The 25,649-nt window shown below is 37.9% G+C and overlaps 1 protein-coding gene across 3 annotated transcripts in view; it reads left to right on the plus strand.

Annotated features, from left to right (window-relative positions):
- DYNC2H1 (dynein cytoplasmic 2 heavy chain 1) overlaps positions 1–25,649 on the plus strand; it is a 402,215-nt gene that overhangs the window by 363,182 nt on the left and 13,384 nt on the right. For all 3 annotated transcript variants that reach the window (XM_038380308.2, XM_038380318.2, XM_043504200.1), the window contains 2 exons: positions 16,910–17,019; positions 17,372–17,453. In XM_038380308.2, coding sequence (XP_038236236.1) covers positions 16,910–17,019; positions 17,372–17,453 — 192 coding nt within the window. The remainder of the gene's footprint in view (positions 1–16,909; positions 17,020–17,371; positions 17,454–25,649) is intronic.

Here is a 25,649-nt window from a genome sequence, read left to right on the forward strand (position 1 = left end):
CATCTAGCACCTTACATTAGGAGAAAATCACCTGTGTACCTAAGTACCTGTTTGGTCCTGTTTAGTCTTTTCTTAAAAGTGGGACCTCTAGGGAGAATAGTTTGGGAGGGATATTTTGAGCTCATATGAATAGAAGATGAATGTAGTTAACTTCAGAACATGAATGTCGGAAGCAGAGTCCCTGATTTAGTATTTTTTGTTGGGATTTATACATGTTCTTGGTGCTGGGTTCACAACATACTTATTATACAGCATAGAGGTTCTTTGTGGAAATCAAATCCTCATTTATAAGATCATTGATCAAAGAACTCAAAACATTCTTCCAGATGTTGCATGCCGTACTCAAATAAGAGGAGACCAAGGACTAATGTAGATGGAGTACTCTTTGAGAGCATTGACCATACTTACATTGGATAAACAGAATATTTATTTAACTCAAGAAAGGTTGTAACTAGGGCTGTTGATTAATCACAGTTAACTCAAGCAACTAACTAAAAAAAATTAATCTCAATTTTTAAAAAAATCACGATTAATCACAGTTTTAATTGCACTCTTAAACCAAGCATACCAATTGAAATTTATTAACTATTTTTTGATATTTTTCTACATTTTCAAATATATTTATTTCAGTAACAACAAAGAATACAAAGTGTACAGTGCTCACTTTACATTATTTTTATTACAAATATTTGTACTGTAAAAAATGATAAAAGAAATTGTATTTTTCAGTTCACCTGATACTGGTACTGTAGTGCAATCTCTTTATCATGAAAGTGCAACTTACAAATGTAGGGTTTTTTTACGTAACTGCACTCAAAAACAAAACAATGTAAACCTTTAGAGCCTACAAGTCCACTCAGTTCTACTTCTTGTTCAACCAATCACTTAGACAAACAAGTCTGTTGACATTGCAGGAGATAATGTTGACCACTTCTTATTTACAATGACACCCGAAAATGAGAACAGGCATTCACATGGCACTTTTGTACCCTCGTTGCAAGGTATTTATGTGCCAGATGTGCTAAACATTCACATGCCCCTTCATACTTCAGCCATCCTTCCAGAGGACATGCTTCCATGTGTTAAAAAAATGTGTAAATTAAATTTGTGACTCAACTCCTTGGGGAAAATTATATGTCTCCTGCTCTGTTTTACCCAAATTCTGCCATATATTTCATGTTATAGCATCTTGGATGATGACCCAGCACATGTTGTTCATTTTAAGAACACTTTCACTGCAGATTTGACAAAACGCAAAGGTACCAATGTGAGATTTCTAAAGATAGCTACAGCACTCAAACCAAGATCTAAGAATCTGAAGTGCCTTCCAAAATCTGAGAGGGATGAGGTGTGTAGCATGTTTTCAGAAGTCTTAAAAGAGCAACACTCCAATGCGGAAACTACTGAACCCAAACCACCTAAAAAGAAAATCAACCTTCTGCTGGTGGTGTCTGACTCAGGTGATGAAAGTGAACATGCGTCAGTCCTCAGTGCTTTGGATTGTTATCAAGCAGAACCCATCATCAGCATGGATGCATGTCCTCTGGAATGGAGGTTGAAGCATGAAAGGACATATGAATATTTAGCACATCTGACACCTAAACATTTTATGACACCAGCTACAACAGTGCCATGCGAACACCTGTTCTCACTTTCAGGTGACATTGTAAATAAGAAGCGGGCAGCATTATCTCCCATAAATGTAAACAAACTTGTTTGTCTCAGTGATTGGCTGAACAAGAAGTAGGACTGAGTGGACTTGTAGGCTCTAAAGTTTTACATTGTTTTATTTTTGAACGTAGGTTTTTTTGTACACAGTTCTACATTTTAAGTTCAACTTTCATGATAAAGAGATTGCACTACAATACTTGTATTAGATGAATTGAAAAATACTATTTATTTTGTTTTTTACAGTGCAAATATTTGTAATAAAAATAAAGTGACCACTGTACACTTTGTATTTTGTGTTGTAATTGAAATCAATGTATTTGAAAATGTAGAAAACATCCAAAAATATTTAAATAAATGATATTTTGTTATAGTTTAGCAGCACAATTAATCACACGATTAATTGCTATTAATTTTTGAATGTTTTTCTACATTTTCAAATATATTGATATCAGTTACAACACAGAATACAAAGTGTACAGTGCTCACTTTATATTTTTTATTACAAATAATTTTTTAATTTTAGTAATCGCTTGACAGCCCTAGTTGTAACTTGAATTTCCACAAAGGATGCATGAGTTGCAAATGTATGAAGACTGTATCTGTGAAAAAAATTTTAAAAGCAGATACAGTTTTGTAAGTTGGTCTTACAAAATGTAGACTTGAGAGGATCTAGGGAAAGGAAATCAATTGTGATAATAAATACTGTAATTGAAAGGCAGTAAGGCATCATAGAATTTCATATGGATAAGTCATGCTGCATTAGCAATATCTATAATTAGAAGTATTTTAATTTTTTATTTACAAGTATTTGTTTATGAATAATTTTACTCTTGGGAATTCACATTAAAATGAAGACTGGTCGGAACACATTAACATTTTAGCATGTCTCAGATCTTTGGTGCATTAAGGTACTTTGAACCTGCCTTAAACCTTGAGTAGGCTCTGTGATGAGACATAGTGTGCAGTGGTATGACTCTCTACCTGTGTAGAATTCTTCATAGTGCAGTCAACACCAGTGAGTTATTCAGCAAGCACAACAGTGGAGAAAAAGGGGCATAGCCACAAGGAAATGAGATGCTTTGGGTGGTTATTCCTACAGTTATGGTTATTCTAACTGACCTGCTTGTAAAGAGGACAGAAAAACACAGCGTAATTCATACTATTCAAAGGTTGCTCTATATGAATGTGGCATGAGTCACATCTAGAATGACCTAGGGAAGCCCACCCCAGACCAACAGTTTAAGCTGTTTTTGTGCCTTTCTGGGCCTATTTTTAACCCTTCAGTCAGTCTCAGACTAGAGTTCTCTGTTACAGGAAAACACGTGAGGTAAGATGAGATTAAATTATTCAAATGAATAAGATTAAATAAACAGTCAAGTGAATAGACCTTTTGCATTTTTATGAAGGAGCATGCATAAAAGCATGTTTACGGGTCTGATCATTTTGATATATTGAGTACGCTTTATTCACCTATGAGCTCAGGGTATTATTGTGAGCAGTGGAAATCCACTGTGGACATCTGTGCCGTTCATCTGTGGTTTGGGTTTCAAAATATCCTTCAGGGGCTAGGTTCACAAAAGGATTAGGTGCCTAAATGTCACATCATCTAGTTGCCAGAAGGGTGGGAACCATGGCATTTCTCCAGCAAGGCACCAGCTTTTGCTGCTGGAGAAGAAGGCACTCTAGGAGAACTGCCCTCCTTCAGAGTTATTCTCTCTCTTCTGTTAACAGAGAAGAAGGAGCTGACCTCCCTGCTGCTTCCTCCTTACTTTAAATCTTGTTTCACAGCATGTAGGGTAATTGCACAAAATAGATTTGATGTGCATCATGGGGAAAAGGGAAGCACTTCACACTTCAAAATACTGCAAAAGAAGTCAGTATAACTGTGGTTGTTTTAATTTCTCCCAGGGAGCATGGTATGCAGTATTTACCAGTAATCCTGTAGGAACGGAGTAGTTTTTGTTCATGACTGCACTCTTGCTGGTGTTGGGGCTGAGAAGCAGGAACATGGCCCTTTCTGGGGGCCACTTAAGTTGCTAGAAGAGTTTGCCATTCCCTGCTCCTTTCACTCTTTAGGACCTGCAACTGTTAAGAAAAAATACAATGGTGTCTCACTACCCTTTCTTTCCACTTCCCCCTTGCAGACACAGTCTAGTCTTGTATGTCTAGTGTATTTAGCTTCAGAGAAAGTAAAGGTTAGTAAAACATAGGGTAAGAATGCTGTCTGGATACATTGTCTGATGACAATAGATGGAGGAAATATCCCAAAGTATCTTTTTAGAGGTGTATTCTAATCTTCAACTTGTTTTAGGATGTTTAAAATGAATGTGTTCACTAACATTTAAAGTTTATACCTATATTCAGCATTGTGTTATTCTTATTAAATATCAGAAAACAGTAACCCATGGAAAGTTGATTCTGGTTTGATAAAAGTAAATTACCACTGCAGCTGAAATTAGATCATATTTGCTCAGCTAGGCCTTGTTGCATATCTGCTTCTGGCACATTGTTACCTAGCATGTTGATCCTAATGAACTCAGAAATTTTATGCTCAAACTCTGTGCTATTATTCAGATTTCCTTACTGTACAAACATGGTTTCTGAGGCATGTCAAAGTGAAATGGGGAAATGGTGTTTTATTTGAAAGCAGTGAATAGTAATTTTAGTCTCTAGACACTAAAAAATCAAAGGCAAAATTGGAAAGAAGATAAAAAGAATTACATTGTCTTAGGTCTCAAAATATGATTAGTATATGATTTGACCTCAGGGATGGCCTTTTGCCTAAAGATTAGTATTCTGTATGTGTTCCTTCTAGCTTATATAGACTCCACAGATGGCACTGAGGGAGCAATTGATATCTCAGTAAGTCCCTTTGTATAAGGCAGTCATATTAAAAGCTTAATTCATGTAGTTTAAGAACCATATCCACCTGTTCACACATGACAGAAGCTCAGGTTTTCAAACCTGGATCCCTTAAATCCATATTTAGGCAGCTAAGTAAAAGAGGCTTAATCCTTAGGGGTGCACATGTGTCTAACTTTGGTCACCCAGGTTTGAAAATGGCAACCCTAGTATACTATACATATTTACCTAAATTATTAGCTTCCGTGTGGTTAGACCTGGGTCAGGTGAGCAGAGATGGAGAGATACACCCACCTGTGTCCTTGTATAGAGGTGAGTTCATGGAGTGCTTGCTGCACGCCCTCTAATGTATATTCAAAAAGAGTACACTTTTTCAGAAAATTCTAATTACAAGTTTAGTGGTTGCCATTAAAGAGTTATTTTCCCACAGTTTATCATATATCTGAAATATTTCATATTTTTTGTACTTAGAGAAGGAAATAACAGAAGTATCTTAGAGTCTGAGAGTAAATATTGACTCTTAAACTGTTGTACATTTATCCTTTCTGAAATTTGCATTTTGAAGAAAAAGGAAATAGAGTATAACTGCTTAATTGAACTTCTCTTAACCTAAGCTCCTGCACAGCTGGATACCAACCTGTCCTCCAACAGCAGTATTTATCATTCATTACTGCCTTGCTTACCCAAATTTCTGTTTTTCTAAAGGCTTTGAATTGCTCTGAAACCACTGGAAAAACAGAATTGTACTGTAGTGTTTTCAGGCAGTTGCCAGTGTTACCAAAAAATTGCTTCACTTCCTCTGCACTTGTCTTCACATGAAAATTAAAGTTAATCCGGAATAAAATAGGGTGTGAATTTAAAGCAGATTAGCTATTGCTGCTTAATTCTATGTGTGGATGCTCTTATTCTGAAATAAGAGTGCTTTATTTCTCAATAAGAGCCTCCATACATGGAGTTAATCAGTAATATATATTCCAGAATAACTCCCAGTATAGATGAGCCTGTAGTTTTATATCATTTTCTACTTCAACAGAAAACCCCTTGGGGATCAGACAAAGGGTAAAAATAATATAGTAGAGAATACATTTGTAATTAGTCAAAACTTAAGAGGGGAAGTGTTTGATTTATACTGTAAAGGAGTTATATGAACCTAAAGTTGTATCAATGATAATGTGCAAATATGGTGGCTGCTGTTCATTTGGGGAGTGCTTGGGGAGTGTAGAAGCTAAGGAAAGCTTTTTCTTTAAAATGGAAAATACACGTTTTGGATGTTAACTTGAACCAACTGAGACTATCCTAGGAGATTTATTTTGGAAAAAAGAAAATCTTATATTTATAATATAATGAAAGTGTTGCTTTGCTAACTCAGATTAATGAAAAGCTTTAAAATATTCTCGTAGGAATTGCTTTGCAAAGCTCTTTTGATGTGTCTGCCAAGTTATTTTTCATACTATATTTGTAACCCTCATATGCAAAATTAATCTACAACAGGCTATTTTTTATAATATTTTAAAAGCTGGTTTGACCACAGCAATAAGAAATCTAACATTGTTTTAGAAAAATATGAAAGTAGTGCTTATCTCAACAATTGTATAGAGTTGTGTTTACAACTTTTTATTTTTATTTTTGTGGGGAATGTGTTTGGGTATGTGGGAGATTCAAAGTTACAAGTGTCATTCTTGCTATGATAGAGAGACTTTTTTTTTTAAGAGGAAGGTACTTCAACATTTCTAAAGATGTTTTGGCTCTGGAGTCACCTAATATCCTCTGGAATTTTATTCCATAGTCAGACGCTGTCAACCAATAATGATTTGATCCCAGCTCTCACACACTTCATGCTGGGCTTTATAAACTGTATTGTCTGTCCCAGAGGGAAAAAACTGTGTAAGTAATTCATAGATAGAAGAACATAATGGCCATACTGGTTCAGACCGAAGGTCCATCTAACCCGGTATCTTATCTTCCGACAGTGGCCAATGCCAGGTGCCCCAAAGGCAATGAACAGAGGAGGTAATCATCAAGTGATCCATCCCCTGTCGCCCATTCCCAGCTTCTGGCAAACAGAGGCTAGGGACACCATCCGTGCCATCCTGGCTAATAGCCATTGATGGACCTATCCTCCAGGAATGTGTCTAGTTCTTTTTTGAACCTTGTTCTAGTCTTGGCCTTCACAACATCCTCTGGAAGAGTGCCACAGTTGATTGTGCGTTGTGTGAAGAAATACTTCCTTTTGTTTGTTTTAAACCTGCTGCATATTACTTTAATTTGTTGTCCCCTAGTTCTTATGTTATGAGAACACACCAGTCATGAAATTTGGTCTTTAATGTAGCTTTAGTGTAGCTGGGGCTTGATCCATTAAATGCTTTAAAGATTAAGACAAAATCTTAAATAGCATCCAAAACTGACTATGAACCAGTGGAGGGACTTGAACATAGGCCTGATGTGCTCCTCGTGGCCGAAGTCATGGAGGAGGAGTCAGGCAGCCAGATTCTGTACCAACTGGAGCAATGTGAGAGGCTAAGATGGCTTCATCAGGAGTTTTTTAGTGACCTGAAAATCAAAAAAGGGCATCCTGCTGAAAAGTTGAAACACAGACATGTTGCAAAGGATGAGAATAAAAGAATAGCACAAGCACGGAGGGACAAAATCAGAAAGGCTAAGGCACCAAATGAGTTACACCTAGCAAGGGACATAAAAGGCAACAAGATGTTCTATTAATACATTAGGAGCAAGCAGAAGACAAAGGAAAGTGTACGTTCTCTACTTAGCAGGGAAGGACAGCTAATAACAGGCGAGATCAAGATGCTGTGTTGTTTAAGTCTTGACTAAAGATTAATTGTCACCAGGTGCTTAGCACAATTAGTATTTATGGCAAGGGATAAGGAACACAAGTCAGAAAGAACAGGCGAAGGAATATTTAGATAGGGCCTGATGAAATTCACCATAGGAGAAGGGCAAACATAGTATCTATGTTTAAAAAAGAGGATCCGGGGAATTGTAGACCAGACATCCTAACTGGAAAGATACTGGAACAAAGTATTAAAAAATCAATTTGTAAGCACCTAGAAGTTAATAGGGTTTTAAGAAATAACCAATATGGATTTGACAAGAACAAATCATGCCAAACCATTCTAATTTCCTTCTTTGACAGGGTTACTAGTCTAGTGACTAAGGCTGTTGTATTAATTTAGATGGAATATATGGGCTAACATAGCCCAGTCATTGTCCAACATGAAATAGTGTCTGGGGTTTGGTATACAGAGACTTCCGCCTGCTTACTACCATGATGCAAATACCATTAAAAGTCCTTTTAACCTTTTATTAAAATGAAAAAAGAGCATTTGAAATGTTAAGCATTAAATAAAGCTTTCATTTTAACAACATTCCTTTTCCCCTTTATCTGTAGAGTGTTTTTAGAAAGAAAACCCCACTATTTGACTGTCTGTTCGATGGTAGTAACTGTCCCTTTTGGAGAAAAGAGAAAAAGTTAGTTGAGATGGACTGAAGCCGTTGATGTTGCTGCTGCTGTTAAAGTCAGATTGTGTTTCCTAAAGACAAAACAAGACAAACACATACAAGAGGGAAGAAAAAAAGAATAGTAAAGAAAGAAAAGTGCAGCTTCTCCCTCTGGTATTGATTTTGACTAGGAATCTCACTGCTGGAAAAACACAGGTACAGCACATGGTCTTATAAACCACTCTGAGACCTGGTAAACTTGGACCAGCATTGGGCTGTTTAGGGCACTGCTTTTAGCTTTCTCTTTTGAGTCACAGGCTCACAGCAGAGTTGCAAAATATACCATCTTGGTGGGTGAACCATACTTTTATTAGGCAGAAGGAAAAAGGAGAGGGCTAGGAAAGGAAAGGAAAGGAAAGGAAAGAAAGAAGGTAGGGAAGGAAAAGAACACACTGAAAGGGGAAAAGAGGAGGTGACAAAGCTGCACATTCTAGGTGGTCTTTGGAGTTAGCCAGAGCCAGTGGAGGTGACGGTGTCATCTCTGTCCCATCTCTGGTCTGGTATAGTCAGGACATTTCTCAGGATCAGGACGACAAAGGTGCAACATTGTCATGTACTATCCCAGGGTCCCAGGATACTGAGGCGATGGCCACAATGGTTGAACCTCACTTCTTTTCCCTTCTTTCAGTCAGCCAGCATCATAGTAGCCATCTTTTTGCCCCAAAAGGGGAGTGATGGGTGGAATAGCCCATACACCCTCATTATTTTGTCCACCAATTAGGCCTAATTTCTAACACAAGTTTTTGGTCCATTCATTTCCAGTCCCACACTTGTTTACCAAGCATGATCTCAACACAGTCCTTGAATTATATAAGTAGGCCTCTCTTTGGGAGACTAATTGAATCTCTGTTTTTATTTTGTACCGTTTCCCATTAACATCTGTTGTTAAAGGTATTGTGACATTTTATCAATTATCATTCACCTTTTAAAAGTTAAATTACACATAAGGTAATTTTATAAGCCCAATTATTACAACAGTGGAAGTAGTAGACTCGATATATCTTAATTTTGACACAGTCCCACACAGCATTCTAATATGAAAACTGGGGAAATATGGACTAAATGCAATTACTATAAGATTGGTCACATCTTGAATGTGAATGAAAAAATATTCTCAAAAAGTAGTTATCAATGATTCACTCTCAAACTGGAAGTCTGCATCTAGTTGGGTCTTGTATGGGCCTGTCCTGGGTCCAATACTTTCAATATTTTCATTAATGATCTAGATAATGTAGTCGAGAGTACACTTCTAAAATTTTCAGAGGATGCCACTCTGGGAGGAGTTGCATGCACTTTAGAGGACAGAATGAGAAAATAATCTTAATAAGCTGGAGAATTGGTGTGAAATCAACAACATGAAATCAAAAAAAGACAAATGTAAATTATTGCTGAAAAGGATATGAGGGTTACAATGAATCCCAAATTGAATTTGAGCCAACAATATAATGCAATTGCAAAAAAGGCTAATGTCATTCTGCAGAGTATTAACAGGAGTGTTGTCATGGAAGACATGAGAGGTAATTGTCTGTTCTACCCTGCACTGGTGAGGCCTCAGGGGAGTATTGTGTCCAGTTTTGGGTGCTACACTTCTAGAAAGTGCAGAGAGACCAGAGGTGATCAACAAAAATAATAAAAGGTTTAGAAAACCTGAATATGGGGACATGTTAAAAAAAAATCTGGGCATATTTAGTTTTGTGAAGAGACGACTTGGTGGGGACATCATAGTCTTCAAATATGTAAGTGCTGTTTATAAGGAGGATGGTGATCCATTGTTCTCCATGTCTACTGAAGAAAGGAGAAGACGTACTTATCTTAATTTGCAGCAAAGGAGATTTAGGTTAGATATTAGGAAAATTTTTCTGATTATAAGGATAACTAGGTACTGGAAAGTTTACTGAGAGATTTCAGAGTAGCAGCCGTGTTAGTCTGTATTCGCAAAAAGAAAAGGAGTACTTGTGGCACCTTAGAGACTAACAAATTTATTAGAGCATAAGCACGAAAGCTTATGCTCTAATAAATTTGTTAGTCTCTAAGGTGCCACAAGTACTCCTTTTCTTTTTGCGAATACAGACTAACACGGCTGCTACTCTGAAACCTGTCATTATGAAAGACACTGAATTTAGCCGTATAGAGTGAATGCATACGATGAAGTGAGCTGTAGCTCACGAAAGCTTATGCTCTAATAAATTTGTTAGTCTCTAAGGTGCCACAAGTACTCCTTCTCTTTTTACTGAGAGAGATAGTGAAATTCCTGTCACTGAAATTTTTTAATAACAGATTGCACAGACATCTTTCAGGTATGGTCTAGGTATACTTGTCCTGCCTCAATGCAAGGGGCTAAACTAGATGACCTCCTCAGATCCTTTCCAGCCCTACATTTCTATTATTTAATAATTGTGTTTACATTCAGCTTCAGATATACTCATTTATAGTATTCCAGCCTGGAGCTGACAAATGCATTGTTCACGTCATACAAGTACCATAGTGCAGTCTCGTTATCATGAAAGTGCAACTTACAAATGTAGATTTTTTTTTTGTTACATAATTGCACTCTGTGACGTTCTGTATCTCAGGGCAACACCATACAGCCCCATGTTCATCCTTATAAAATGATTGTGTGGTATCCAATGCAAAGTTTGTCATGTCGGGTGTCTTCGGAAGGTTCATGATGCACTGAGCATTGTTGTTATAGTGATGTTATAGTAATTGTTGTTACAGTAATGTTATAGTAATATTATAGGTTATAATTTCATGTATATAGTTATGAGGTTGAAAATTTTGACAGGTTTCAGAGTAGTAGCCGTGTTAGTCTGTATTCGCAAAAAGAAAAGGAGTACTTGTGGCACCTTAGAGACTAACAAATTTATTTGAGCATAAGCTTAACACAAGCCCAGACAAAAACTCTCCAAAAGCAGAGGGGCAGTTCATATCTCATCAGGACACGTATATGAGAAACCTAGCCCAGCCTCATAGGAACAAAGGACACTGGCCTAGGCAACAACAAAATATCTGTTGGACTCTCTAGTGAGTCACCCCCCTTCCTTTGGTCAGTTTGCGATGAGGTAATGCTCACCTGACTCTGGGGGGGAAGCCAAGAGGAAAGAAAGGACATGATAAAAAGGAAAGACATTTGCCATGCTCTTCCTCTCTCTTCCACCTCCATCTACAGACACCATCACCACCAAGTGACTGAAGAACTGATCAAAGGGGAGAGCCTGGCTGAAAAGCAACCAGCCAGCCTGTGGTGTGAAGCATCTACATATGTATGGGCATTGAAAGTGTTAAGATCAGCTTTGAATGCATTTTGCTTTTATTTCATTTGACTAAATCTAACTTGTTGTGCTTTGACTTATAATCACTTAAAATCTATCTTTGTAGTTAATAAATGTGTTTGTTTATTCTACCTGAAGCAGTGTGTTTGGTTTGAAGCATGTCAAAGACTCTCCTTGGGATAACAAGCCTGGTACATATCGATCTCTTTGTAAAATTGACAAACTCATATAAGCTTGCAGTGTCCAGTGGGCATAACTGGAGACTGCGAGATGCAAGTTCCTAGGGTCGTGTCTGGGGCCGGAGATATTGGCTAGTGTCATTCAGTTACATAATCCAAGGAGCAGCTTACATGCCAGAGCCTATGCATGAACACCCAGGAGTAGGGGTTCTCACAGCAGAGCAGGGTAAGGCTGGATCCCAGAGTCAAGGATTGGAGTGACCTCACAGATCACCGGTCCAGATAACACCAGAGGGGAACATCATACACTCAAAAACAAAACAGTGTAAAACTTTAGAGCCTACAACCACTTAGTCCTACTTCTTGTTCAGCCAACTGCCAAGGGAAACAAGTTTGTTTACATTTACGCAAGATAACGCTACGCACTTCTTATTTACAGTGTCATCTGAAAGTGAGAACTGATGTTCACATGGCGCTTTTGTAGCCAGCATTGCAAGGTATTTATGTGCCAAATATGCTAAACATTCATATGTCCCTTCATGCTTTGGCCACCATTCAGAGGACATGTTTCTATGCTGATGACGCTTGTTAAAAAAATAATTCATTAATTAAATTTTTGAATGAACTTCTTGGGGGAGAATTGTATGTCTTCTGCTCTGTGTTTTACCTGCATTCTGCCATATATTTCATGTTATATCAGTCTTGGATGAAGATTCAGTATGTTGTTCTTTTTAAGGACACTTTGACTGCAGATTTGACAAAACGCAAAGAAGTACCAATGTGAGATTTCTAAAGATAGCTATAGCAGTCGACCCAAGATTTAAGAATCTGAAGTGCCTTCCAAAATCAGATCAGACCGGGGTGTGGAGCATGCTTTCAGATGTTTTAAAAGAGCAACACTCCGATGCAGAAACTACAGAACCCAAACCACCAAAAAAGAAAATCAACTTCTGCTGGTGGTGTCTGACTCAGGTGATGAAAGTGAATATGCATTGGTCTGCACTGCTTTCGATCATTATCGAGCAGAACCCATCAGCAGCTTGGACGCGTGTCCTCTGGAATGGTGGTTGAAGCATGAAGGGACATATGAATCTTTAGCGCATCTGGCACGTAAATGTCTTGCAATACTGGCTACAACAGTGCCATGAGAACGCCTGTTCTCACTTTCAGGTGACATTGTAAACAAGAAGTGGGCAGCATTATCTCCTGCAAATGTAAACAAGCTTGTTTGTCTGAGTGATTAGCTGAACAAGAAGTCGGACTGAGTGGACTTATAGGTTCTAAAGTTTTACATTGTTTTATTTTTGAATGCAGTTATTTTTTTGTACATAATTCTAAATTTGTAAATTCAACTTTCATGATGAAGAGATTGCTCTACAGCACTTGTATTAAGTGAACTGAAAAATACTATTGTATTTTTCCAGTGCAAATATTTATAATAAAAATAAATATAAAGTGAGCAGCGTACACTTTGTATTCTGTGTTGTAATTGAAATCAATATATCTGAAAATGTGAAACATCCAAAAGTATTTATATAAATAGTATTCTATTATTGTTTGACAGCATGATTAATCGCAATTGATTTTTTTAATCACTCGATTAATCATGATTCATTTTTAATCACTTGACAGCCCTAATTATAAGTGTATTTTACCTGTATCTTTATTTAAAAGTTTTATTTAATTTAAAAGTATAAAGGATATCCTTCTCCCATGCTGTACTGTACACCAATGCAAGTAGCAATTTCATGTTTACTTCTATGATCTAGTGAAAACTTTTTGGTACTGCAGTCTTCCCAACCATAATTAATTATATTCATTCAGACATTAATGGAGTGAAATCTGATTGTCAACTGTGCCGGCCTTTTTAATTAGATTAAACATGTGCATATATATTCCTGCCAATATATCTCATTAACAGTTAAAAGTTTATTTGAAAACACTAATAAAATGTATTTATTAATATAAATTGAAATAATTGTGTGGCCTCATAGTATGCTTGGCAATTTAAAGTCTGTCATAATCATCATCCACGATTATTACTGTACAATAAAGGGGATTACTGTTATTTAGAGTCAGTAAAAGAAGTGTGCAGACAAGAGCAATTAACTGCATATCTTTAGCTAATGAAAATGGAAAGCAAAAAAACTAACTTGTCATAATTGTTTGGAATGAGAGCTCATAATCTATGTTGTGACAGATTTAAAGGTCACTGAATTAAATGTTTGAGTTTGGTAGAAACATGAAGGAGATCTCTTTTGACACTTCGACAGAGAAAAAACTACAATTATTTAAGTGATAGTTTAGATGTATTTTAGATGACTTTCCATTTCTAAGCTAATTTTATGGAAGCAGCCTATTAGCAATTTAAAGAAATCAGAGAAATATGCTTTTTTTCAGCAAGATGTGGGCGTCTGGTAAGTGCTACCTGCAATTACAAAAGTTATGTAGTTTCACAGCTTTTTTTATTCACTCAGAATCCAGAATAGACTCATAGGCACAGTTACACGGATTATGGTACTTAGCAAAGAGCACAACTTGTTATCCTTTCTATATGGTGATAACATAAAGAATTTGTGAGCTGGTATTTATTGGTTTAGTATTAGTCATTAACTTTTCTGTATACAAATATGTGACTTGCGACTATTTATAGAATTGCACCACTAAACTACATTTAGAAGTGTATGCTGTTGTTTAATATTTATATAACTGTAACATGGAGAAGCCAGTCAGGAATGAGGCCCTGTTGTGTAAACAAATATGAAGATATCCTCTCTGTCCTGAAGGGTTTACAGTCTAAGGCCCAGAGTTTAAAAAATGGGATCTTAAAAGTTAAGGCACTTAAATCCTAATTCAGACACCTAACCAACTAGCAACTTTTTTCAAAAGTGCTGAGCACCCAGCAACACCCACTGACATCAGTGGAAACTGCTGGGTTCTCAGTACTTTCAAGAATTGGGCCTTTCATTCAGGAGCTTAACTTTAGGATCCTGGTTTTGGACATTTTTGGCCAAGACTTATTTACATTACACAGCATTGTGACCAAGTTGAGTAAATTTTAAATCTGAAAGATCACAGTTCAGCAAGTATTTGTTTCACAGTTCATATCTACATTTTGAGAATATCAGATTCCTTGATTTCAAATTGTTGTTAATGTATGGTTTGGCATTAAAATTGCAGAGGGAAAGGGTCTTGGAGTGCTCAATGTGAGCAAGTGCTCGGTGATTAAGCATTATTGTACTGAACAAAACAAAAGCTTAAAACCAAAAAACCCTAAACAGAAATGTAATATTTATATAAATAAATTGTTATTCCTTTGTCAGAGACAAGCAATACTAGAATAACTGCAGGCAGCGGATAGGTCCTTGATGCTCAGGCCCCAGTCCTGCAAACACTTATGCACTTGCTTAACTTTATGAATATGAGTAGTTCCATTATTTCCTGATCAAGGATATGTTCAGTCATGAAGGAAAGATAATTCCACTGGTTCATGTATAGTGAGCTGTTTTCACTGAAAATGTTTTTTAGTGTGCTAGATTTTGGCAAGAGTTTCAGACCTTTTCAGTGAGTGATTAAAGTAGGAGTAAAATGTTCAAGAGATGTCTGCTGTGGAAAAATATCTAGAAGGGTAGTTAATAGCCTATGTTTTTTTAAGATTGCAGACACCTTTTGTATTTGTGTCTTTTAACAACATTTGGAGTAAAATAATGGAAAGTAGGAGACACAGCTCAGCAGTTCACTATAATTAATAATGAAAACAGCAATTGTAAAGATTGAAAAGTAAGACACACAGGTTATGTCTTGCATCTTAATGGCATTTTATTGATATAATGGTGGGAAGTTCAGAGAATGTAGCTCAGAAGGAAATGGCTCATTTCTTCAGCTAACAGATCATAAAAGAGTTGAATAGTCTAAGAACACAATAAATGTAAAACCAAAATTTTCAAACTTGGATGCCCACAGTTACATATCTGCATGTTTACTTAGGCACCTAAATAAACCTCCTGAGTTTCAGGGGTGCGGTAACTACTATTAATTTTAATTAAATGCTGTAATGACAGAGATTATGAAGTTTAATTTTCATTTCATGTCCCTAGTCCAGTTATCAAAGTATCTGGAGTTGCCCTCACCAATTACATTGAGAAGACATATCTAAGAAGTTTAGAGCTTAACCTGCAGTTGAAAATGCTGAATCTGCAATTCTCAAGGAAACCATGAGCCAGATGTTACCCTGAGTCATACACATGGAAACTTATTTCTTCAGTGGGGATGAAGATATGTGTGTAACTGTGGCAATACTTTATCTCATTAAATTTTGTTCTCAAATCAATTATTTACTAATTGAGATAAAGGAGACTAGGTCCATGGTCAGAAATCATGACCAAACATGACTCAGCGAAACACCACCTCAATAACACCTTTATAAGCCTCAAATGCTGCAATATAGAGTATCATAGAAACAAAGGGGCCTTGCAAGGATTTATGACCAAAATAATTTTGCAGTTGCATCGTTCAGTAGTTCAAGAATCCTTGAAGAAAGTGCTCAATGTAGCATTGAGGAAACTATCATTTTTAATTACTAGAGCAGACTAGTTATGAAATTAAGAGATTCAGAGTAAAGGGAAACCATGCACTCTGGATAGAGGATGAAATGGAGGACTAAGGAGTTCTTTTCCAGCATTATATCCTGTAACTCTGTATTATAATGTAGATATAATCTAATTCCTATCAAAATTAGATACTCTTTGTATAATCATACCAGATATTTTGAAGGGAAATTACTGGAATATACTTTAAAATACTTCTTTCACACTGCAGCACGAAAATCAAACTTTCTGAATTTAAAAGGTAATTTTCACAAAAGAAAATCAGAGGTCATAAATTGAAAGAAATTCAGTAATCTATCCAAACTAAATAAACTAATAACAGTAATGGTGATGGCATTTTTGTGGCACACATCCCCATTTGGAAATAATTTTAATTAGAAATTATGGTTACCAAAGGTGAAATAGAAATGCTAGAGAACACCCTAAAAAGTCAGTATTGGTATGCAAAGAGCTGAGTTCTATGAGTGGGCTGCATTGTACAAAGGTTGGAAGGCTTTTTAAGTTTATTCAGATTGGTGAGTCACTTCAGAGACATACAAAATAAACTACGGTCTTCAAAATGATAAATGCTGTTTGGTTTTGTTTATTTTCTGGTTGCCAGTACCAAATAGCACGAATCAGTGTTCCTTTTTAAGATTATAGTACATTTATACTAATACATTTACCATTAATCATTTATACTAACACATTTAGCATTAAAGATAGCTGTCAAATTTGCACCAACTCAAAGTGCTAGATGACAAAGCAATAAATAACTGGTTTAATTGTTCTCCCAATTAATGGGCAATACATTTTTTTTTAGAACTGGGTAGATAAAGCAGAAAAAAAGACACTGCTCTCAGACACCCTTGACCTCTCAGAGCTCTTCCATCCAGGCACATTTCTTAATGCCTTACGCCAGGAAACTGCAAGGTACGTGACATGAAGCAGCCTATTTACACATTTCTCAGTTCCATTTTTCCCCTTTATATTCATTTTTTATTACTGTGCCTTCATTGTCAAGAAGCACACTTAACATATTACACTTCAAAATAGTGTTCTTAATCATTTTATTTTCTTATTATTTACACTGGGGTAAAATAGCTACTTTGTTAATTCAGTGCTAAAAAAATCCTTTACTTTGTTGTAGAATTCTAAATGTGTTTTTCTTTTAAATCTGTATTATGTGATGCAATAAACAGTGTGAACAACTTATTCCTGTTTTTATATTTGAATTTCCTATTACATGTGTGTGACATTTAGGGTATATTTGTTTATCTCTTAGGGTAATGAGCTGTTCGGTGGACAACCTTACATTTGTAGCATCGTGGAAAGGTCAAATACAAGAAGCAAAACTCCAAGTTAAGGTACTATGCCCATTCAGATTTCCATCTGAATTTCTGGAGCTTATACATAACAGAAAAATAGTGGTTAGAATCACAATATAGGTGTTACAAAAGTGTTGCTGAAATGTCTTATTGTGGCAATCAAAGCCTGGTGTTTCACTGAATCAAGGGATCTTTCCAACAAAGATCGCTGCCAGGTGAAGTACTATACCTGAGATACAAAGGATCTTCAGTAATTTACAGGTACAAATATTAGTACAGTAGAATGTTGTTATTAATGTTCTTCAGAGGTAAAGGAGAGGATAGGGACAATTTTGTTTTTTGTTTTTAGTTTTAATTTTGGAGTGTCTTTTTTTTTTTAGTTATAATTATCATCTTACAACTGTTATTCTTCTGTTCTCTTCATGGTCATTCAAACAAGAATTTAAACTATAACCCTGTCTGATAATCTCTTAACAGTTGTCCAGACAATACTTAAAGACCTTGTGACATTAAACAAGACATGTAAAGGGACATAAAAATAAGTAACTTTAGCATCATGGTGAACATCTCCTTTTTTAGGAAAACAGGTTCTAATGTCCAACACTGCGTGTAAGGAATTGCTGAATTTCTGAACTGGGATTTTTAAAGGAGTTAGGTCTCTAAACCCCATTGACTTTCAGTATCTATAATGTAACTCAATCTCGTTGATTTTTAATGGGCAGCTAATTCTTTAAGTCCTCTTTAAAATCCAAACTCTAATCACTGATACATTGCCAGCACAATCTGTACCCAATCAGTATCTAAGGCATTCTTTTGTAAAGGAATCTCATGTATTGTGTATTAAACACTATATAAAATATGATCCAAAATACATACTGTATCACATAATTAAAGACTAAATACTTTATACCAGACTATAGCTGTAGTAAGTGAGTCAGAATCATCTTCTTCATCATTATGTGGATAATTATAGTAGCTGAGAGGAGGTAATGCAAATCTAACTTTCAGTTGACAAGTTGGACAAGTTCTGTAAACTTTGGGCTAAATTGACATTGAGTCTCCTTAACTATGCCACCAAATGTGGACATCTGTTTTCATGTATAGAATTCCCACAAACTCAAAAAAGAGCATCTTCATGTGCAAAGTTTTCAGAGGCTTCTTTGAAAATTTTGTCTTGTATGTTAAAATAACAATTAGAAACTTCTCTCTAAAGAAGGTGCTTGTGAATTTAGTGTTCATAGAAAGAAGCTGAACTGACAGCCTTGGACAGTGAAATCCTGTGTTAGTGCATAAAACATGTAAAGCAAGGCGGCAGCAATACAGGCTACCTGAAATCATTCCACCAGTGTGCTCAACCTTGCCTTGCCTTACTGTTAAAATGAGAGTGCTTTTTAATTTCTATGATTCAGGTTCCAGGTGTCTGTCCTGAAACTCAGTATTTCCCATGGAATTGACCCAAACTATCTGAGAGATTGCTGCTCTCAAGGCTACATTCCTTTGGAATAATGAAACTTCTAACCAACAGGGAGAGGCTTATGAGCAAAGGAGACAGAACTCTCACAAGAGTTAGTTCAAGATTATGGCACTCTCTCTGTCTTTAGAGATAAGAAAGTCGCAGACCTAACTTTCAAAATTCTTTCTTCTACTTAGCTTTCTCCTTCATAAATTCTTTATACACACACTAACACAGACACTAAGATCCTATAATCTAACCAAGTTCATTTTTCTACAATTGAGAAAACAGAAAGAAGGATGCTGTTACTTTTATTTCAAAATGTTGTGGTTTTTAATTTGAAATTCTATATAAGTACTTGGATGGATGGATGGATGGATGGATGGATGGATAAGATCATAGGTAGATAAGATTAGAGGGATAAAACTATGAAAATGGAAAGACCTGAGAACCAACACCAGAAGGAGTCTGATTTGTGTAATTGGGGACTCCTTAATAAGAATAAACAGGCCTGTCACCAGAGCTGATTCAGAGAACAGAAGAGTGTGTTGTCTACCAGGAGCTAAGATATGGGATGTGGACCTCAGGCTGAAGAGGATCCTGATGGGAGCAGGAAAGAATTCACTGATTTTCCTTCACATGGGAAAAAAATGGCACTGCTAGATTTTCGCTGGGATGCTATCAAGAAAGACAACACCAGTCTGGGGAAGATACATAAAGAAATGGAAGCATAGGTGATCTTCAGTGGGATTCTTCATGTCCCTAGAGGAGGAGAATGAAGGCGAGACAAGACTATGAGGATCAACATATGGCTCAGGCAATGGTTCTATAAGGGGAGATTTGGGATGTTGGACTACTAGTAGGCATTCACAGACAGAGGATACTTCTTCTGGGATAGTTTGCACCTGAGTAGGGAGGGTAATAGACTTCTGGGATGGAAACTGGCACATCTAATCAAAAGAGCTTTAAATTAGGAATGTGGGGCAGATGGTTGGGAGATGCTCATATATTTTCCACCACTGATTTTAATATTCAGCTAGAGGAAAATCAAGTGAAAGAGGATACAGCAATGGAGAAAGAAACAACAGAGAATAGGAGAATGGACAACAAGAGTAAAGATAATACAAACACCAGTAACAGTCAGGAGGCAATATTAGCAATAAAATGACTATACCTAATCTGGCAAGGAAATTGGATGATGCTTAGCAGAAACAACTAAGATGTTGGTATTGTACGCCAATGCCTGAGTAACAAAATGGAGGAACTAGAGCACTGGCACAAGGGGAAAAAAAGAGATATTATAGTGATAATGGAAGTATGGTGCAATTGTAGTCATGACTGGTAGACAGATATTGAAGGGTATATGCTGTTCAGGAAATAAAGGTAAAGATGGTAACGTAGCATTGCATATTAACGGTGAGATAGAATGTAAAGAAATCAGATGTGATGGAATGCATCTGTTTGGGTCAAAATAACTTTAAAGAATGGTAACAGGCTCCACAGGGATAGTGCTTGGGGTCTGCTACAGATTCCATGGGATCTGATTTGGATATGGATAGAGACCTCTTTAATCTTTAATGAAATAAGTGCTACTGGGAATTATGTGATTATGTGAGACTTTATTTTCTCAGACACAGATTCGAGGACAAATGCTACTAATAATGGTAGAAAGAAAAGGAGAACTTGTGGCACCTTAGAGACTAACAAATTTATAAGAGCATAAGCTTTCGTGAGCTACAGCTCACTTCATCGGATGCATTTGGTGGAAAAAACAGAGGAGAGATTTATATACACACACACAGAGAACATGAAACAATGGGTTTATCATACACACTGTAAGGAGAGTGATCACTTAAGATAAGCCATCACCAACAGCAGGGGGGGGAAGGAGGAAAACCTTTCATGGTGACAAGCAGGTAGGCTAATTCCAGCAGTTAACAAGAATATCAGAGGAACAGTGGGGGGTGGGGTGGGAGGGAGAAATACCATGGGGAAATAGTTTTACTTTGTGTAATGACTCATCCATTCCCAGTCTCTATTCAAGCCTAAGTTAATTGTATCCAGTTTGCAAATTAATTCCAATTCAGCAGTCTCTCGTTGGAGTCTGTTTTTGAAGCTTTTTTGTTGAAGTATAGCCACTCTTAGGTCTGTGATCGAGTGACCAGAGAGATTGAAGTGTTCTCCAACTGGTTTTTGAATGTTATAATTCTTGACGTCTGATTTGTGTCCATTCATTCTTTTACGTAGAGACTGTCCAGTTTGGCCAATGTACATGGCAGAGGGGCATTGCTGGCACATGATGGCATATATCACATTGGTAGATGTCCTGAGGAAACTACAGTCCATTGGTGATCTTCCTAAAAACACCATCCTAGCCACTATGGATGTAGAAGCCCTCTACACCAACATTCCACACAAAGATGGACTACAAGCCGTCAGGAACAGTATCCCCGATACTGTCACGGCTAACCTGGTGGCAGAACTTTGTGACTTTGTCCTGACCCATAACTATTTCACATTTGGTGACAATGTATACCTTCAAATCAGCGGCACTGCGATGGGTACCCGCATGGCCCCACAGTATGCCAACATTTTTATGGCTGACTTAGAACAACGCTTCCTCAGCTCTCGTTCCCTAATGCCCCTACTCTACTTGCGCTACATTGATGACATCTTCATCATCTGGACCCATGGAAAAGAAGCTCTTGAGGAATTCCACCATGATTTCAACAATTTCCATCCCACCATCAACCTCAGCCTGGACCAGTCCACACAAGAGATCCACTTCCTGGACACTACGGTGCTAATAAGCGATGGTCACATAAACACCACCCTATATCGGAAACCTACTGACCGCTATTCCTACCTACATGCCTCTAGCTTTCATCCAGATCATACCACTCGATCCATTGTCTACAGCCAAGCGCTACGATATAACCGCATTTGCTCCAACCCCTCAGACAGAGACAAACACCTACAAGATCTCTATCATGCATTCCTACAACTACAGTACCCACCTGCTGAAGTGAAGAAACAGATTGACAGAGCCAGAAGAGTACCCAGAAGTCACCTACTACAGGACAGGCCCAACAAAGAAAACAACAGAACGCCACTAGCCATCACCTTCAGCCCCCAACTAAAACCCCTCCAACGCATCATCAAGGATCTACAACCTATCCTGAAGGACGAGCCATCGCTCTCTCAGATCTTGGGAGACAGACCAGTCCTTGCTTACAGACAGCCCCCCAATCTGAAGCAAATACTCACCAGCAACCACACACCACACAACAGAACCACTAACCCAGGAACCTATCCTTGCAACAAAGCCCGTTGCCAACTCTGTCCACATATCTATTCAGGGGATACCATCATAGGGCCTAATCACATCAGCCACACTATCAGAGGCTCGTTCACCTGCGCATCTACCAATGTGATATATGCCATCATGTGCCAGCAATGCCCCTCTGCCATGTACATTGGCCAAACTGGACAGTCTCTACGTAAAAGAATGAATGGACACAAATCAGACGTCAAGAATTATAACATTCAAAAACCAGTTGGAGAACACTTCAATCTCTCTGGTCACTCGATCACAGACCTAAGAGTGGCTATACTTCAACAAAAAAGCTTCAAAAACAGACTCCAACGAGAGACTGCTGAATTGGAATTAATTTGCAAACTGGATACAATTAACTTAGGCTTGAATAGAGACTGGGAATGGATGAGTCATTACACAAAGTAAAACTATTTCCCCATGGTATTTCTCCCTCCCACCCCACCCCCCACTGTTCCTCTGATATTCTTGTTAACTGCTGGAATTAGCCTACCTGCTTGTCACCATGAAAGGTTTTCCTCCTTCCCCCCCCTGCTGTTGGTGATGGCTTATCTTAAGTGATCACTCTCCTTACAGTGTGTATGATAAACCCATTGTTTCATGTTCTCTGTGTGTGTGTATATAAATCTCTCCTCTGTTTTTTCCACCAAATGCATCCGATGAAGTGAGCTGTAGCTCACGAAAGCTTATGCTCTAATAAATTTGTTAGTCTCTAAGGTGCCACAAGTTCTCCTTTTCTTTTTGCGAATACAGACTAACACGGCTGCTACTCTGAAACCTGTAATAATGGTAGGGCCCTGATATTCCTGGATGTGATAGAGGACAGATTTCTTCACCATATAGTCACTGAACTAACAAGAGATGATCCCATTTTAGATTGTAGTATTGGTAAGTAGCGAGGACCCCATGGAAGAACTGGTTGTAGAGGACAATATTGGTTTGAGTGATCATGAGTTAATTCAGTTTAAGATAAATAGAAGGATAAACCAAAATAGGTCTAAAATTAGGATCCTTGATTTCAAAAAGGCAAGTTTTAAAAAATTAAGGGAACTTGTTAAGGAAAGAGAAAAGGAGTACTTGTGGCACCTTAGAGACTAATAAATTTATTAGAGCATAAGCTTTCGTGAGCTACAGCTCACTTCATCAGATGCATTTGGTGGAAAAAACAGAGGGGAGATTGATATACACACCCAGAGAACATGAAACAATGGGTTTATCATACACACTGTAAGGAGAGTGATCACTTAAGATAAGCCATCACCAGCAGCAGGGGGGGAAAGGAGGAAAACCTTTCATGGTGACAAGCAAGGTAGGCTATTTCCAGCAGTTAACAAGAATATCTGAGGAACAGTGGGGAGTGGGGTGGGGTGGGGTGGGGTGGGGTGGGGTGGGGGGGAGAAATAACATGGGGAAATAGTTTTACTTTGTGTAATGACTCATCCATTCCCAGTCTCTATTCAAGCCTAAGTTAATTGTATCCAGTTTGCAAATTAATTCCAATTCAGCAGTCTCTCGTTGGAGTCTGTTTTTGAAGCTTTTTTGTTGAAGGATAGACACTCTTAGGTCTGTAATTGAGTGACCAGAGAGATTGAAGTGTTCTCCAACTGGTTTTTGAATGTTATAATTCTTGACGTCTGATTTGTGTCCATTCATTCTTTTACGTAGAGACTGTCCAGTTTGGCCAATGTACATGGCAGAGGGGCATTGCTGGTACATGATGGCATATATCACATTGGTAGATGCGCAGGTGAACGAGCCTCTGATAGTGTGGCTGATGTGATTAGGCCCTATGATGGTGTCCCCTGCATAGATATGTGGACAGAGTTGGCAACGGGCTTTGTTGCAAGGATAGGTTCCTGGGTTAGTGGTTCTGTTGTGTGGTGTGTGGTTGCTGGTGAGTATTTGCTTCAGATTGGGGGACTAATACTCATCAGCAACCACACACCACACAACAGAACCACTAACCCAGGAACCTATCCTTGCAACAAAGCCCGTTGTCAACTCTGTCCACATATCTATTCAGGGGACACCATCATAGGGCCTAATCACATCAGCCACACTATCAGAGGCTCGTTCACCTGCGCATCTACCAATGTGATATATGCCATCATGTGCCAGCAATGCCCCTCTGCCATGTACATTGGCCAAACTGGACAGTCTCTACGTAAAAGAATGAATGGACACAAATCAGACATCAAGAATTATAACATTCAAAAACCAGTCGGAGAACACTTCAATCTCTCCGGTCACTCGATTACAGACCTGAGAGTGTCTATCCTTCAACAAAAAAGCTTCAAAAACAGACTCCAACGAGAGACTGCTGAATTGGAATTAATTTGCAAACTGGATACAATTAACTTAGGCTTGAATAGAGACTGGGAATGGATGAGTCATTACACAAAGTAAAACTATTTCCCCATGGTATTTCTCCCCCGCACCCCACCCCACCCCCCACTGTTCCTCAGATATTCTTGTTAACTGCTGGAAATAGCCTACCTTGCTTATCACCATGAAAGGTTTTCCTCCTTTCCCCCCCCCCCCCCGCTGCTGGTGATGGCTTATCTTAAGTGATCACTCTCCTTACAGTGTGTATGATAAACCCATTGTTTCATGTTCTCTGGGTGTGTATATCAATCTCCCTTCTGTTTTTTCCACCAAATGCATCCGATGAAATGAGCTGTAGCTCACGAAAGCTTATGCTCTAATAAATTTGTTAGTCTCTAAGGTGCCACAAGTACTCCTTTTCTTTTTGCAAATACAAACTAACACAGCTGCTACTCTGAAACTTGTTAAGGAAGTTAACTGGAGTGAAGAACTCAAGTATCTGAATATGAAGGAGTTTTAGGATTATTTTAAGTCAAAGTTGCAGAAACTATCTGGAGCCTGTATCCCTAACAAAGGCAAAAACTCATAAGGAAGGGTCGCAGACCACATTGGATGAACAAGCATCTCAAATAGGTTATTAAGAGAGAGCCTACAAAGAATAGAAAAAAGGATGCTGAAAGGACAGGAGACACTTGATATGGATTTAATCAGGCCATAACTTTATTGTATAGATGTCTGTGACTACTTGGCAGATGAAGTGTACAATGCAGGCAAATCCATGTTTATTCAAATAACTACCTGGGGCTTCCACCAGCACTCCTTCATTTTCCATCCAGGTCCCCCAACCAATCCATGGCTTGGACCTTACCATCCTCCCTCCATAGAAGGGTTAAGGTGGGCTATAAGAAAGGGGGGTTGGCCCCCTACCGTACCAATCATAGGATTCCCCAACCCCCAGTTCCCCGTTCCGATCCTTTATCCAGCACCTCCTTTCAAGTCCTTTACCAGGCCATTTATCTGGCCACTGGATGCCTTCCCTCTGGAGTATCTGTACTAGACATCCGCCCCTCACTTACAAAATAAGTTGCAACATATGGCCTACCACCTTTTCTCCTCACCAGAA

Source organism: Dermochelys coriacea, chromosome 1 (genome assembly GCF_009764565.3).
Source record: "Dermochelys coriacea isolate rDerCor1 chromosome 1, rDerCor1.pri.v4, whole genome shotgun sequence".
In the NCBI taxonomy this organism is placed as follows: domain Eukaryota; kingdom Metazoa; phylum Chordata; order Testudines; family Dermochelyidae; genus Dermochelys; species Dermochelys coriacea.